Consider the following 16,482-nt stretch of genomic DNA (forward strand, 5'->3'; position numbering starts at 1 on the left):
CAAGAATCTTCCGCATGAGTCTCCCCACACTTGCTACATCGTGCCTTATTGCAGCAGTTGGCGGCAGTGTGGCCTAACTGCTTGCAATTGGTGCAATTCATAACACGGGGTACATACAATCGCACAGGCAGACGAACCCGGTCGATCGAGACGTGGCTAGGAAGTGCAGATCCGGCAAACGTAACGCGAAACGAGTCTGACGGAGTGTAAACTTTTTTACCGCCGACGAGAGACATGGACCGCAATTGCTTACAATCCAAAATCTTCGCCTGTGTTTCGGTATTTTTGAAGCAACCGGTTGCGCTTTTTAGGATACACTCGACAGACAGACTCGAATCGGTTATGACACCGTCGATCTCCACTTCTCGTGCGGGTATGTAAACGCGATACTCGCGTGTGAAGAGCTCAGAGCAAGCGATAGCATTGGCCTGTGCCAGATCACTGACCACGACACGGAGCTTGTTAGGTCGGACCTTGGAAATTTCGGTCACGGCCTTGTACCCCTCCGTCAGGTCTTTAGAAATTTGCAGTATGTTTAATCGCTTTGAATTCACTCCTGCCTTTGGACGAAAATTAACAGTATAGCTGCCCTGTTGAGATCCGTCCGGGTAAAGCCTGGGGCGAGGGGGGACTGGAGAATGAACAGGGGAGGGGGTAACAGAAGGGACAGGGTCAGGGGGGCTCGGGGATGGTGGCACGGGAGGCGAGGGATCTATATCCATCGCGCTAAATGTAGCGCACTAGCGCACTAGCGCCGACAAGAACACGTACCTCTTTACTTCTTCCTTCCAGCAGTGGTTGTCCGATCGTTCGAAGCTGCACCCAAAGCAGCCAGCAGCACCAGTACAGCAGCACCAATACAGCCACCAGCAGTGAGCCGGGTGTGAGATCACTCAGCACAGCGACACGGACTCGATTGTCAACTGATGGCCTTCAACTCGAAAGAATAATACACTCTTTTGTTTGGCTATTCGTACACACGGACCGGATTGTAATAGAACGACCACTTTGCACGTCCGTTTCTGTCGAGTGTTCGACGCGGAATGACACTAATTATTTGAAAGAGGTAAATATAAAAAAAAGGCTTGAACCACATACATCACATATCTAAATTGAATAACTCTATTTTTGTTTGTTTTTTTTTTGTGTTCCACTGTTCTAGTTCTTGCGTAAGCGATAGCTGTTCTGAACGCCCAATATTTAGCAAAACTCATAGTTTAACCAACCAATTCCGAAATTTGCGAAATCATTGATTCGATTATTGAAATCTCATGGTGCGAATGAATTAGCGAATCAGCGGAAAGGTGCCCATCATTGCTTATTGAATTTGTGCACAGAATGTGATATTTTTCACTAACGGCAGCAAGAAGGCCGATTTTAAACTATTTTCATTATAATTCGATAGAACTACGGAATATGACCGTATTTCGTTAGTGCTTGTAGTATTTTTGTGTTGTTTTTGTTTTTTTTTTTTTTCATTCGGTACCGTATAATAGATTTATGTATCAATAAATTAGTTATCGTATTATAATTACATAGTGTTATATTCAGTTGTTTAATGTAAAATTTTCACCACACGGATTAAAATTGTCTGGCAGCTAATACTTTTGGGCACCATCACACCTCTCTGCATGGGTTATATTTGCTTCAATGTTCAATTGTTTATCGAAAAAAAAAATGTCGTCACATTTGACGAGACGAGAAGCTCAACTATTTCCATTGACCTGTACTTTCGATCTGCATATAGTTTTGTGATGCTGGTCTGTTTTACCCTACACTTACTGACGATTAATTTGCTCTAGGTGTTTGCGTATGTCTTTTAGATCGTTTACTTGTTATACAAACATCAGTGAATGCAATGATTTCATTTCAATTTACTACTCCTACGTGCGATGACTTACTTTTTCTATGCTATCAAATACTGTTTGCATTTTTTCTGATGTGTTCAAATAGCTTTGCGTACTAAGTCAAGTGAGGCAATAATTTAATAGTCATTTACAAATGTACAAAAACAAAAATGATGATATTTTTAGTTCTCAAATCGAATCTGAATTAAGATAATGATGATGACGATGGTGATAAAATTGATCGCTTATCGCTGCGTTTTTGTGTTTCTGTGTGATTGTTTGCTTTTTGGTATGTATGTACGCAATTCCCTTTGGACTAAGAGAGGTCAGTGGAATTTATTATTTGTCTTGGCATCCGTTTGCATGACCCCCGTTGTTAGTTTGATTGTACAACGACACAAAACATACAAGTGATCCATGAAGTCACGAGGCACAGCAATAGAGCCATCGCCGTATGAATAATTGATTGCTCGTTATGCGGTTAAAGACAGGCGATTTTGTTTGCTGGCATTCCTGGTGGTGTGTTTGCATCAACCGAGGATTTAATTGGTTGTTGCCGCAAGCGGTAATAATATTGTTCTTTAATCGTGTAGAAAATCACATCGATACAATGAAATGAATTCAGTTTTTTAAGCAGTAGTAATTGAAAAATTATCGACAAAAACCGCTAGTGTTGATACATTTTATAATCATGGGTTTTTTTGTTTGATCGTTGTTGTTTTTAAGAGTAAAATCACTGAGCTTATCTAATGACTCAAACCGAATTACACTAGGCGCAATTAGAACCTATTTTGCTTTAGAAAATTTTCAACCGGTTTTTCGTTTTGGTTCCATCAACTTCAATAATCTTTGCCGACTTGGAATCGAACATTACGCCTGTAATAATACTAATCTATATCAGCATTACGCATCCTAGAGCGGTTGGAAGTAGTGAATATGTTACGGAATTCATGCCTGAGTGCAAGAACGCAGACTTGACTGAAACATCGTCAAATGTATTTGGTGGTGAAATGCTCCATTGTAAACAATACTGAAATGTTTGAAAAAAAAAATATATCTCCTTGTTCATCAATACATCAGAATATATCAAAGAGCATCAAACTAACTTTGGGGTTCAGTGCAAACGAGTATTTTTAAGGTAATAAGTAATATGAACAACATTGCGGGTTCCGTGAAGTATCAAAGTAATACTGTGTGGGTACGCGAAATTCAATCCAATTTTCTAGTCTTGTTCTAGTGTGATGTGCATTAATATAATATGTATTAGCTTAGAAAGCTGCCACTACTGGTGTTAAAAGATGAATTGATTTTCAGTTTTTTCCAACATGCCTATTCGGACTGACGGATTCAGAAGTTCATTCCGAATGCAGTTTGCTGGCTACTATTGTTATTGCTGGTTTACAGAAGTATAAAACAACCGTAGCTGATCTTTCAACTGGAAGAATCGAGTCTAGCACCAGTGAATTTGGCTGTAACGGTCGAATCCACTGATCCACATAATTGAACGAATGTTGATTAATGGGATTTTGATTGATGCATTGGGGCTTTGGACTATTCAACGCGCGCCGTTCGCCATCAACGGCAATCGTTAATTTATGATACAATATTTACAGCCGATTTGTTTTCATAATTTATTTACTGCGCTTGAGTTGGTGAATGAATTTAAATTCCCTCCATTGAATAATAAATTCTACTTTCGTTTACGGTTTGCTATCCCCGCATAATACCGAGGAAATCTGGACACACATCCGAAATGGCAGCGGGTAGCAACACTCAGGGTTGGTAATTAAGTATAATGGGGCCCCATTTATCAAATGCAAACGAGTGACCGTGAATGCGGGGAGATGCAATTTGCAAACCAAAGAAGCAAAACAGAGGTAATGGACACATTGTCACGGTGACAACTAGCAACGAACTACCTCGCAAATAATACGATTCTTTGTTTTGTTAAGCGTAATAAAGACGAAAAGTACACAATCTACAGCCGGACTGGGACGAATCGTTGGTCAAACTTCAATGCTGTGTAGCCTAATCAAGCACCGATGATTGCAATCAGAAAACATGTCTATTAGTGCTTCTGGTATCAGCAATCAGATTTTCTTTTGCCGTCCTCTACATTGCTGGCCTGACGTAAACGATAAATGAACTTTTCCGAGACGACAACTCGGTTATTCTCATCGACACCGGAGCCTGAGCTAATAGTAAAAACTACTTAGGAACTATAGTCGATAGAACACTGTATGCTGAGATCCGTTGTTTTTTATCGAATCATGCACACTGTGTATTCGTCTTAAAAATTATAGATACCGTTCCCTGGTTATGTACTCGGAATTGGGCGAGTGAATTTCGTATAGTTTTACTCACAGTGCTGAGATGCATCGATGATATCGGGACGGTAGTTGCCCACTCTATTTATATTTTTTTCCCCGAGCAGATTCTTGCTTTGGATATACCAAGAACAATTTAATTCGACTTTACTCGTTTCTTAACCGCCCTTCACTGCTACCGAAGCTGCTGCCATGTCATATCTGTTTCTAGTTCTATTGACGTCTTGACCGTTTCATACTACTATACAAAAGTACGGTTAAAGGAACGGGATTTCATCTTATTTTTACGGTACAACTTTAAACCTTGTTTGTACATTATAAATTGCAAAAGCATGATTATGTTTTTCTTTTCTTTCTGCCCACTCTGCCACTTCGAGTGCTATATGAAGTTTCATTCCTTGGTTCTCTGTGGATGACTGCCGGACGATGAGTAATCTTTGCTGTGCATCATCACAGAAATGAATCTCGGGAATGGAGAAGGTGGAACCGCCACTACGCGACCCCTGAAAGTCTTTTGTTGTGACGTACCGAGTGAGGAGTTGCAAAATAATTTAAATAAAATTTGAATTAAAGAAATCTCAGATGATTCGCATGCCCAGCACGCCTTCTCATGCTGCAGTGCTTTCTGCGATATTTGCTTGCAACTGTCCTCTCTGCTAGTCGTCACCCTTCAGTTCGTTTCAGTGATAGTCCATATGCGGTGCATCGAGGCCGGTGTGAAGTGTCAATGTGACGCCACGGTTCACACTGACAGCCGGATAGAAGACGCCATAGAGATCACGGAACGCAACCGAACCTTGCGGCATTTCGTTGACGATAAAATGCAGTGTATGGCGCTCGAGGTCCAGTAGGACTCCGATGGTACTGCCGGTGGAGATACCGCCCTCCACACGTCGTTCGTGCACGGAGTTATGCTGGAACCATGACCGCTGCCGATCAATGTACATTGCAAAACCTTTGTCGTCCTTTCCTGTGGAAACAGTACGCGGAGATTAAAAAGCATTAGATTCAGAACAAAACCAAAACGAAGCGGCACATTAACCAGTACACTTACCAAGCATCTTATCGCGGGCCACATCAATCCGGGCAATTCCGAAGGCGGGATCGGTGTCGGCCGTGTATTTGTCGATGGTAAACTCCCAGTAGTGAACGCCGCGAGAAAACCCAACCGACCCGAGAGCCACCCGATGCTCCCAACCGTCGACCGATACTGTCCGATTGTCGTTGGAAAAATTAAGCCCCGAACACGGTCCGCCGCTGAGTACCATGTCAAAGGTGAACCAGGCCACTGCAAACGAAACACACAAGAAAGAAAACCCGTTAGCAAAATAAAGCAATTTGCTTGTGCTCGGCGTTGATGTGGTAAACGAAATTTGTTTTGGGGTGTCACCCAAGCCAGTGATATATTATGGGTGTTTTCGGATATATACTTCCTATGAATAAAATTTGTTTCATATAAATAAGATTTGTGACCTGCAAAAGCGAGAACACGTAGCAGAAAGGGTTCAAAAGATCGTCATATTCACACTCACAGAGTTATGATAATAAATGGAAAGAGTTGTTGGTTTCCAATTAACTTATGATACTAATTAGGAAAAAATGTGTGTAATTTTCTACGGTTTATTATTACTTAATACCTTTGAAGAAAAATAATCTTTTCCCACTCAGGCAGGCTGGAATCGGGTTCAGTAGGTCAACTTAGTTGGCTTCACTCAACCACTTTAATTCTAATAAAAGTACATATGTAGTCCAGTTGAACTCGACTCGAGAAAATACAACCCGTAGAAATAATTTCTCACTATTTTTTCTAATGTGTAGAGATACCTTTATAAAATGAAAATGGTTGATTTTCGTTTTTTTCTCGGTTGAGCAACCACCACGCTGAAAAAAACCCATCGCTTGATTGCCAACTTACTCTACTCGTTTAATGTTGAAAAGCTAACTAATCGAAAACAAAGTTTGAGATAAAAAATTCTTTCATCAGTGGCTATATAATACTATATGTACTAAGTTTAAACGAAAAACGTATGAAAACTGTTTCTCAAAAATGGGTAAACTGAATTAGATGCTATTGCTCCTATTGCCTAGTTGATTACTATTGAGTGTCATTATCAACGACCGTTTGTTTCGTGAATAATCAATAAAATTATAAATCGTTTTCCTACACAACTCAACTCAAACCTTATGCTTTCCTATTCACAAATAACAAAAAAATATCATATGTCAATCAGAATCTAACCGGTGGTAATATTATATTTTTTGCTGTCATGTCCCGTATTCTAGCACGTAAGTGCAAAATAATCATGCCAGTGGTCTAAATAAATGAATGATTTATTCGCAAGTTACGATAATGCTCTCCGAGAAGCGACGTATGTTAAATCCAATTTATTCTAAGATGGATAGGCCACTTTAAATTTTAAATTTTGGTGCAACGTAAGAAATAACGTATATAAACAGGACACAAACACTTATGGTTCTTACAATTTTAAAATACACAAATTGACTTTTTGTTCTGCCTTGGCTTCTATATATTTTTTTTGTGTATTTTTATGCAAAACTGAATTTCCCTGAGTTTGAACATATTTCAACTTAAGGGGCAACAATGACGCCATTTTGAATTTTTGAGAAACCGGTAATTTTTGATGTTTTTTCGACGCCATTTTGTTTTAAGCCCAAATATCAAAATTCTAAGAGTATGTCCACATATTAGCATCTTTTTACCCATCTTTAAAAAAACAGATCTTAAATCGGACAAAAACTGAGCTCAAAACGGGGATTCTACGAAACCGGTTTTAACATAGTTTTAGTGTATTTCACAAAGCAAAATATTATCGATTATTTCTGAGCATTAATGATAATTCGATAACGTCTTAAAGTGGTAGTCAAATTATATCTTATTTTGAGTAAAAAAGTCTCATAAATCGAATGGTTGGTGTCTGATCTACGTGAAATGTCAGCAGATAAACTTATTTTTGTATTGTAGGGGAATTGGAGCAAAATGACATTTGAAATATATTCAAACTCCGGAAAATTTATTTTCGCATCAAACTTCATCAAAAAATCATACATAGAAGCCAAGGCAAAAAAATTGTTGCACTGTAATATTACCTTTTTAACCGACCGGTAAGCTGTTACCCATCTACAGGGTGATGTCCAACTAATTAATAGGAGAGAGTAACAGTTTCAGTTTGGTGACGTGGAAGAGAGGCGATAATATGGGAGCATCATCCTCGTTCATAAGCGGCTGTTCCGATGTTATAATATGCATCGACTCTCATGCATTAAGTTGCGACGATTTTCTAACACTTTTTTAAATAGGGTCAATTTGCCGGGATAAGTTTGGTTGGCATTCTTATTCCAAAATATTGCACGCTATTTAATACATGAAAACCAAACTTGTGACTTGTTATTGAATTCATAGTAATTTCTATTAATTTGATTCGATGAACTCACACTTTCCTTCGAAATGTTCGACAGGTTGTGCAAATTAGCATAGCATGGTCTAGCATATTTGATCATCCTAAAATCAGCTGAAATTTCACAAAGAACGGTCAAAACGGGACGGTGTCATTTTCATGGGTAATTGGGTTGTTTGATTATACTAGTTTTCTTTTTTCCTATTCTTCATTCAAAAAACGCGGGACAACAATGTACATTTCTTTTAAATCATGTTTTGCTCAGAAAAATTCACTTTTTAGCTGATACCTATATAAAAATCGGAAATTCATATATAGCTAAACATCCTAATTCGTGATGATCAAACTACTTTGATGATCCAGCGTACCGATTTTATTTACAACATGCTAAACTAATCACATTCAGAATATAACCGTCTTGAGTTCAAAGCAACTTTTAAGATTTCAATATAATTACCCAAAAACTATCTATATTTGTCCAAAAGTTAAGAAACTCATAAAATAAAAGTGCTAATCCCAACAAAATTTCGATGCTGTTTTCGAGCAAACAATCCCTTTGTTTGATGCTTTGGTTGGTTAAGCCACAAAAATCCATTACGTGAAACTTTATGTCTACGAAAAATTAGTTCTACAGTTCAAATCGAATTAAAAAATACAGAAGCCGAAATTTACGACGGGCAACTAATTGCTTGGTTTGTCAATCCGTCAGCAGGTGGTAGTCTCAGTACTTCATTCATTTGTACTATGAAAATTTATTCTACCGATTTTTCGGTGCTACACGGCAAAAAAAATTTGAAGGTTCACACATTTTAGGCAACAGGCCACAGTTTACGTTAGCGTTGACAATTATTTTTTGGGCAATAAGCAAACAACTGACCTCAATCTTACATTTGTTAGAAATAATTATTCTTCTTCACATGTTAATGAAAGAAATTATACATGACTTTGTGTGTCAGGAAGAGTAGAGATTAGAGTAGAGTATTTTGATTTTGATGAATAATCTCATTCGTCATTAATATTAATGTGAAGATTTATATGTATGTATGTATGTATGTAGGTTCCGATTTTCACCAAACTTGGCAAACGTGTTCTGTGTACTTTGCCGGTTTCTGAAGAGCTACAAACAGCTGAGGATAAAGTTAAAACAAACTCTCAATTATGGTGTTTCCAAAACCAGAATAACACTTGAAATGAAACCCATGACAATTGATCATTTACCGTTCAACATGAGCATTTTTAGAATGACGGAATGACGTCCAGAAAACAAACATCGATGCTTAAATGCTTGAATACTAATGTTAATAATAATGTTTAATGTTACCTACATGATGTTTTATTCATGTATCCAGAACCTATATGATGGCAACAAACCGAAAATTGATTTTAAGTTGTAGAGTAGGCGTGAGTATTTTTTTCGAGGATGCGAAAAATGAACAAGGGCCGAGCTGAGGGTGTGATTTAGACTTAGAAAAAATTTCCCTCGTCCAGACAGGACTAAAAAAATTGATTTTTGACGCCATCCAAAAAAAATCCAATTCGCTACTTAAAGTTTTTGCCGAGCTGTGTAGAAGTAAGAAACTATGCCCAGAAAGCGGAATTCATTCCGCGTCGAACACCCGACAGAAACGGACGTGCAAAGTGATCGTTCTATTACAATCCGGTCCGTGTGTACGAATAGCCAAACAAAAGAGTGTATTATTCAAGGCCATCAGTTGACAGTCGAGTCCGTGTCGCTGTGCTGAGTGATCTCACACCCGGCTCACTGCTGGTGGCTGTATTGGTGCTGCTGTACTGGTGCTGCTGGCTGCTTTGGGTGCAGCTTCGAACGATCGGACAACCACTGCTGGAAGGAAGAAGTAAAGAGGTACGTGTTCTTGTCGGCGCAAGTGCGCTAGTGCGCTACATTTAGCGCGATGGATATAGATCCCTCGCCTCCCGTGCCACCATCCCCGAACCCCCCTGACCCTGACCCTTCTGTTACCCCCTCCCCTGTTCATTCTCCAGTCCCCCCTCGCCCCAGGCTTTACCCGGACGGATCTCAACAGGGCAGCTATGCTGTTTATTTTCGTCCAAAGGCAGGAGTGAATTCAAAGCGATTAAACATACTGCAAATTTCTAAAGACCTGACGAAGGGGTACAAGGCCGTGACCGAAATTTCCAAGGTCCGACCTAACAAGCTCCGTGTCGTGGTCAGTCATCTGGCACAGGCCAATGCTATCGCTTGCTCTGAGCTCTTCACACGCGAGTATCGCGTTTACATACCCGCACGAGACGTGGAGATCGACGGTGTCATAACCGATTCGAGTCTGTCTGTCGAGTGTATCCTAAAAAGCGCAACCGGTTGCTTCAAAAATACCGAAACACAGGCGAAGATTTTGGATTGTAAGCAATTGCGGTCCATGTCTCTCGTCGGCGGTAAAAAAGTTTACACTCCGTCAGACTCGTTTCGCGTTACGTTTGCTGGATCTGCACTTCCTAGCCACGTCTCGATCGACCGGGTTCGTCTGCCTGTGCGATTGTATGTACCCCGTGTTATGAATTGCACCAATTGCAAGCAGTTAGGCCACACTGCCGCCTACTGCTGCAATAAGGCACGATGTAGCAAGTGTGGGGAGACTCATGCGGAAGATTCTTGCAGTGTTAATGCTGAAAAATATATTCACTGTGGGGAAAACCAGCATGAGCTCTCCACATGCCCGGTGTACATGCAGCGCAGAGATAAAATCAAGCGGTCACTTAAGGAGCGTTCAAAGCGTTCTTACGCTGAGATGCTGAAGAAGACCGTGACCACTTCTACCATAACATCGAACCCCTTTGATCTGTTGCCCTCTGATGAAACCGATTCTAACGATTCATCAGCGGGAACATCTTATGCCAATCCTGGGGAGTCTAGGAAGAGGAAAAATGTTTCTTCTCCTAAACTTCCCCGTAAAGGTCCTAAGATTTCCCAAAGTGTAATGAAAAGTACGAACAAACCAAACAGTGCTGCGGAAAAACCGAAGCAAACTCCTCCTGGGCTTGCAAATTTAAAGTCCCAGAAGGAGTTCCCAGCACTGCCAGGAACATCTAAAACCCCAGTTGTTCCTTTTGCACATCCAGTTGATGAAACAAACTCTGGATTAGTGAAATTTTCTGACATTGTGGACTGGATTTTTGAAAATTTCAATGTACCCGATCCAATTAAAATTTTTCTTACAGCATTCCTCCCAACAGTTAGATCATTTTTGAAGCAGTTGACTGCCCAATGGCCCCTCCTTGCAGCGATTGTATCCTTCGATGCCTAATTCAACTGCGTATATGAAGGATTCTATCTCTGTCTTACAGTGGAATTGTAGAAGTATTTTACCAAAAATTGATTCGTTTAAAGTTTTGGTAAATAAAAACAAATGCGATGCATTTTCCCTTTGTGAAACTTGGCTTACTTCAAATATTGATCTCAACTTCCATGATTTTAATATTATTCGCCTTGATCGAGACACCCCATATGGAGGAGTACTTTTAGGGATTAAAAAGTGCTATTCTTTCTATCGTATTAACCTCCCCTCGATTCCAGGCATCGAAGTTGTCGCATGTCAAATGACAATACAAGGTAAAGAGCTTTGTATTGCCTCAATATATATTCCTCCCAGAGCACAGGTTGGGCAACGGCTGCTCTTTGATTTAATAGAACTTCTTCCCTCGCCACGTTTGATTTTGGGAGACTTCAACTCTCATGGTGTGGCTTGGGGTTCCCCTTACAATGATAACCGCTCCTCTTTAATCTATAACCTTTGCGATGACTTCGACATGACTATTTTAAACAACGGTGAAATGACACGTATCCCGAAACCTCCAGCGCGCCCAAGCGCTTTGGATCTATCCTTATGTTCGACGTCGCTACGGTTGGATTGCACATGGAAGGTAATCCTCGATCCTCACGGTAGCGACCATTTGTCTATTCTTATTTCAATTAATAACGGGTCAGCTCGCATGCGACCAATTGACATTTCGTATGACCTCACACGGAATGTCGATTGGAAGTTATACGAGGAAATGATTTCAAAAGCGGTCGAGTCGATTCAACATCATCCACCACTTGAAGAATACAATCTCCTCGCGGGCTTGATTCTCGACGCCGCGTTGCAAGCCCAAACGAAGAAATATCCCGGCGTAACGATCAAAGAACGGCCTCCCACTCCGTGGTGGGACCAAGAGTGCTCCGATGTCTACACGCAATGATCCGACGCGTTTTTGGCCTATCAGAAGAAAGGTATACCTGGCGACTATATACGGTATTCGGAGCTTGATACCAAGCTTAAAAGTTTGGCTAAAGCGAAGAAACGTGGATATTGGCGTCGGTTCGTGAACGAGACGTCGAGGGAGACATCGATGAGCACTCTTTGGAACACAGCCCGAAGAATGCGGAATCGCGTAACGGTCAACGAAAGCGAGGAGTCTTCAAGTCGGTGGATATTTGATTTTGCCAGGAAAGTATGTCCGGACTCTGTTCCTGAGCAAAACATTGTTCGCGATGCGTCTCCGGGCCACGACGCGATAGAATCACCTTTTACGATGGCAGAATTGTCAGTTGCCCTCCTGTCCTGTAACAATAACGCGCCTGGGTTAGATAGAATCAAATTCAAATTGTTGAAGAATCTACCCGGCAATGCCAAGAGGCGCTTGTTGAACTTGTTCAATAAGTTCCTGGAGCAAAACATTGTACCGCAGGATTGGAGGCAAATGAAGGTGATCGCCATCCAAAAACCAGGGAAACCAGCTTCTGATCACAACTCTTATAGGCCGATTGCAATGCTATCCTGTATCCGGAAATTGATGGGAAAAATGATACTCCGTCGTTTAGACCATTGGGTCGAATCAAATGGTCTGCTTTCAGATACCCAATTTGGCTTCCGCCGTGCCAAAGGGTCGAATGATTGTCTTGCGTTGCTTTCAACAGATATTCAGCTGGCGTATGCTCGCAAAGAACAAATGGCGTCTGCGTTCTTGGACATTAAGGGGGCTTTTGATTCCGTTTCTATTGACATTCTTTCGGGTAAACTTCACCGACAAGGATTTTCTCCAATTTTGAACAATTTTTTGCACAATTTGTTGTCCGAAAAGCACATGCATTTTACGCACGGCGATTTGGCACCTTTTCGCATTAGCTACATGGGTCTTCCCCAGGGCTCATGTTTAAGCCCCCTTCTTTACAACTTTTATGTAAATGACATCGACGAATGTCTGGCAAATTCATGCACGATAAGACAACTTGCAGACGACAGTGTAATCTCTGTTACAGGAGCCAAAGCTGCCGATTTGCAAGGACCATTGCAAGATACCTTGGACAATTTGTCTGTTTGGGCTTTACAGCTAGGTATCGAATTCTCTCCGGAGAAGACTGAGATAGTAGTTTTTTCTAGGAAGCATGAACCTGCTCAGCTTCAAACACAATTAATGGGTAAAACGATTTCTCAGGTTTTGGTACACAAATATCTTGGTGTCTGGTTCGATTCTAAAAGCACCTGGGGTTGTCACGTGAGGTATCTGATGAAAAAATGTCAACAAAGAGTGAATTTTCTTCGTACAATAACCGGACAATGGTGGGGAGCCCACCCAGGAGACCTTATAAGGCTTTACCAAACAACGATACTGTCTGTTATTGAGTACGGGTGTTTCTGCTTCCGCTCCGCAGCAAACACACATTTGATCAAACTGGAGCGAATACAATATCGTTGTTTGCGTATCGCCTTGGGTTGCATGCAATCGACCCATACGATGAGTTTGGAGATCTTAGCTGGAGTACTACCATTGAAAAACCGCTTCTGGAGCCTGTCTTCTCGTATTCTAATCAAATGTGAGGTCTTGAACCGTCCCGTGATTGAAAATTTTGAAAGGTTAATCGAACTTAATTCTCAAACCCGTTTTATGACATTGTATTTCAATCACATGTCCCAAAATATTAACCCTTCTTCGAATATTCCAAATCGTGTCGACTTATCAAATACTTCTGATTCTACTGTGTTTTTCGATACATCCATGATAGAAGAAACTCGTGGAATCCCGGATCATTTACGCGTGCAGCAGATCCCTAAAATTTTTTCCAATAAATATCGAAACATCAACTGCAACAATATGTTCTACACTGACGGATCACTTCTTGATGGGTCCACTGGCTTCGGTATCTTCAATAACAATTTAACCGTCTCCCATAAGCTCGATAATCCTGCTTCTGTTTACGTCGCAGAATTAGCTGCAATTCAGTACACCCTAGGGATTATCGAAAAAATGCCCACGGACCATTATTTCATCTTTACGGACAGTCTCAGTTCCATTGAGGCTCTCCGATCGATGAAAGATGTTAAGCACCTCCGTATTTCCTGGGGAAAATACGGGAGCATCTGAGTGCTTCATCCGAAAAATCTACTCAGATTACCTTAGCGTGGGTCCCTTCTCACTGCTCGATACCGGGTAATGAGAAAGCGGACTCTTTGGCTAAGGTGGGCGCAACAAATGGTGATATTTATGAAAGACCAATTGCCTTTAATGAATTTTTCGCATTTGTACGTCAGAATACGATCATCAGTTGGCAAAATTCTTGGACCAAGGGGGAACTGGGAAGGTGGTTACATTCCATAATCCCCAAGGTATCGACGAACCCGTGGTTCAAGGGGTTGGATGTAGGTCGGGATTTCATTTGCGTGATGTCCCGGCTTATGTCCAATCACTATAGATTTGACGCGCATCTCCGTCGTGTTGGGCTCGAGGAGAGTGGTATCTGTGCCTGTGGTGAAGGTTATCACGACATAGAGCACGTTGTTTGGTCATGCCCTGTACACCGTGACGCCAGGTCTAGATTAATAGCTTCCCTGCAGGCCGAAGGTAGGCAGCCGGCTGTTCCTGTTCGTGATGTCTTGGCGAGCCGTGACCTATCCTACATGTCCCTTATATTCGTTTTCCTGAAATCCATCCACGCCCAGTTTAGTCCTATCCCCTTCCGCCTACATCCAACCAAACGACAAGAACACGTTAAGACCCCGGATCCGAAACAGCAATCAGACCCGCACGATACTCTCAAGGCCCGATGGAAACAACCCAATATGCCAGTCCGTAATATCTTGGCCCAGCAGCGGAACAAATTTAATATGCTGCTTACCTATGGCAATGAAAACCATCAAACAGCAAAGCTGTGCTTTTAATGCAAAATATTCTAGCTTTAAGTTAGATTTAGTTTCAGCTCGTAGTCGGCAGCGAGGATAAAAAATTCGCTTTTAGTTATTAAGATACTTTAGAAAGTAAGCTACCAGATATAATTGGCGCCGTTAAACATTGAATTGTATTTGTGCCGTGTCAAATAAACTATAGATGAAGAAAAAAAAAAAAAGCGGAATTCGATGTCCATACAATTTTGATTGAAAGGAAAATAGAGATTTGCGAGTTCTCAACAGCTGTGAAAAACTGACGAGCACATTCAATACAGTAGAGTGTTTTTTAACGATCGATACGTACCGTGTTAAAAAACCGCGTAAAAACGTGTGAAATCAGTGTACTCCCTAATGTCATTACCACAGACAAAAGTTCAAGCAAGAAGAACATTGATCGAAAATTCCGTATAAATTTTCAAGGATAAATGCATTGCAAATCACTTGTACACTAGCGCCGCATGGTGACCTTATTGCTACAATAAACTGTTTTTCGCAAGCATACAAGCAAAAACATCATATCAAGAAGACTGGGAACTCTGCCTGAGATTGAGCGACAGTTTTGGCAGCGCAACCTTTCGAGCAAAAGTGGAACTGACGCATGCTAGTGTGTGTGCTGGAGATGTGAATGCAAGCCGATCGCACAGGTTGGACCAGAGGGGATTCACTGCTGTCAAATTTCATATATGTGTGCGTTATCGCAGATCAACTTTGGTCCATGACGTTTGTTGGTCCATGATGTTTGTAACTATGAACAATAATGGGGGGAAAATCACTACAAAACACATTCCTGAAAGTTTTCCGCGGATTCTTGATTTTCGATAAAAAAAAAGTTCCAATTCTATAATATTTTACATTGATCAATTTCATGACCAAAAAGAAAAAAAATCAAAACAAACGCCATGTTGCCGAATATGTGGGTTACACGATGTTTGACAGATAGATCCCCCCTGGGTTGGACTACCACATACGTTCACTCTGTCTTTGCAGCGATGCAATCTTCCACCTGGATGGAGTGCGCTGTTTGATTTGACGCTTGTCATTTGTATGGAATCGATCCAGAGATGCCAGTCTTCTTGATATGATGTTTTTGATACGAGGCTGGCGTCACTGATAGCGCTTGCTGGTTACGTATTGCTAGTACTGAAAACTTTACGCAAGTTTAGAGCTTAATTTGAACGTCAATCTGCTTCAGTACTTTCAGAACTGGGATGACACCTTGAAGCCAAAAATTGCTATCCGATTTTGAACCCTCAAGCGCAGCAGATTATTCTGAAGTTTGATTTTTGTCAGCAACCCGAGACATCACGTTTCGGGATGATCACCTACGTCGAGTATCCAATAATGATAAAAAGCATTTCCTGGTGTCCTGGTGTCCGGTTTGTTTAATCGGGTTAGTATCTTCGGCAAGGTAATAGATAGTAATATTGTGCTTCCTAAAAAACCTCTGTAAAAAATTGGAAAAAAATATTTATTCTCTTTTAGAACATTATAACTTTTTGCCTTTCTCCTAGAAAGGTATAGCAATCACTGAAAAAACTAAAGGTATAAAAGTGCTCAAAAGGGCCGAATGTCGTATATCACTCGAATCAGTTCGACGAGCTGAGCATTTTCTGTATGTGTGTGTATGTGTGTGTATGTGTGTGTATGTGTGTGTATGTGTGTGTGTATGTGTGTGTGTGTATGTGTGTGTGTATGTGTGTGTAACGCTCTC

The 16,482-nt window shown here is 40.9% G+C and overlaps 1 protein-coding gene across 2 annotated transcripts in view; it reads right to left on the minus strand.

Moving 5' to 3' along the window:
- Positions 1–1,375: 1,375 nt before the first annotated feature.
- The window catches only part of LOC129732905 (E3 ubiquitin-protein ligase TRIM9), a 184,595-nt gene continuing 169,488 nt past the window's right edge, over positions 1,376–16,482 (minus strand). For both annotated transcript variants that reach the window (XM_055694319.1, XM_055694318.1), the window contains 2 exons: positions 5,229–5,462; positions 1,376–5,144 (listed from right to left, as the gene is read on the minus strand). In XM_055694319.1, coding sequence (XP_055550294.1) covers positions 4,855–5,144; positions 5,229–5,462 — 524 coding nt within the window. In that variant the 3' untranslated portion in view covers positions 1,376–4,854. The remainder of the gene's footprint in view (positions 5,145–5,228; positions 5,463–16,482) is intronic.

This window comes from Wyeomyia smithii, chromosome 3, assembly GCF_029784165.1.
Source record: "Wyeomyia smithii strain HCP4-BCI-WySm-NY-G18 chromosome 3, ASM2978416v1, whole genome shotgun sequence".
Classification (NCBI taxonomy): Eukaryota; Metazoa; Arthropoda; class Insecta; order Diptera; family Culicidae; genus Wyeomyia; species Wyeomyia smithii.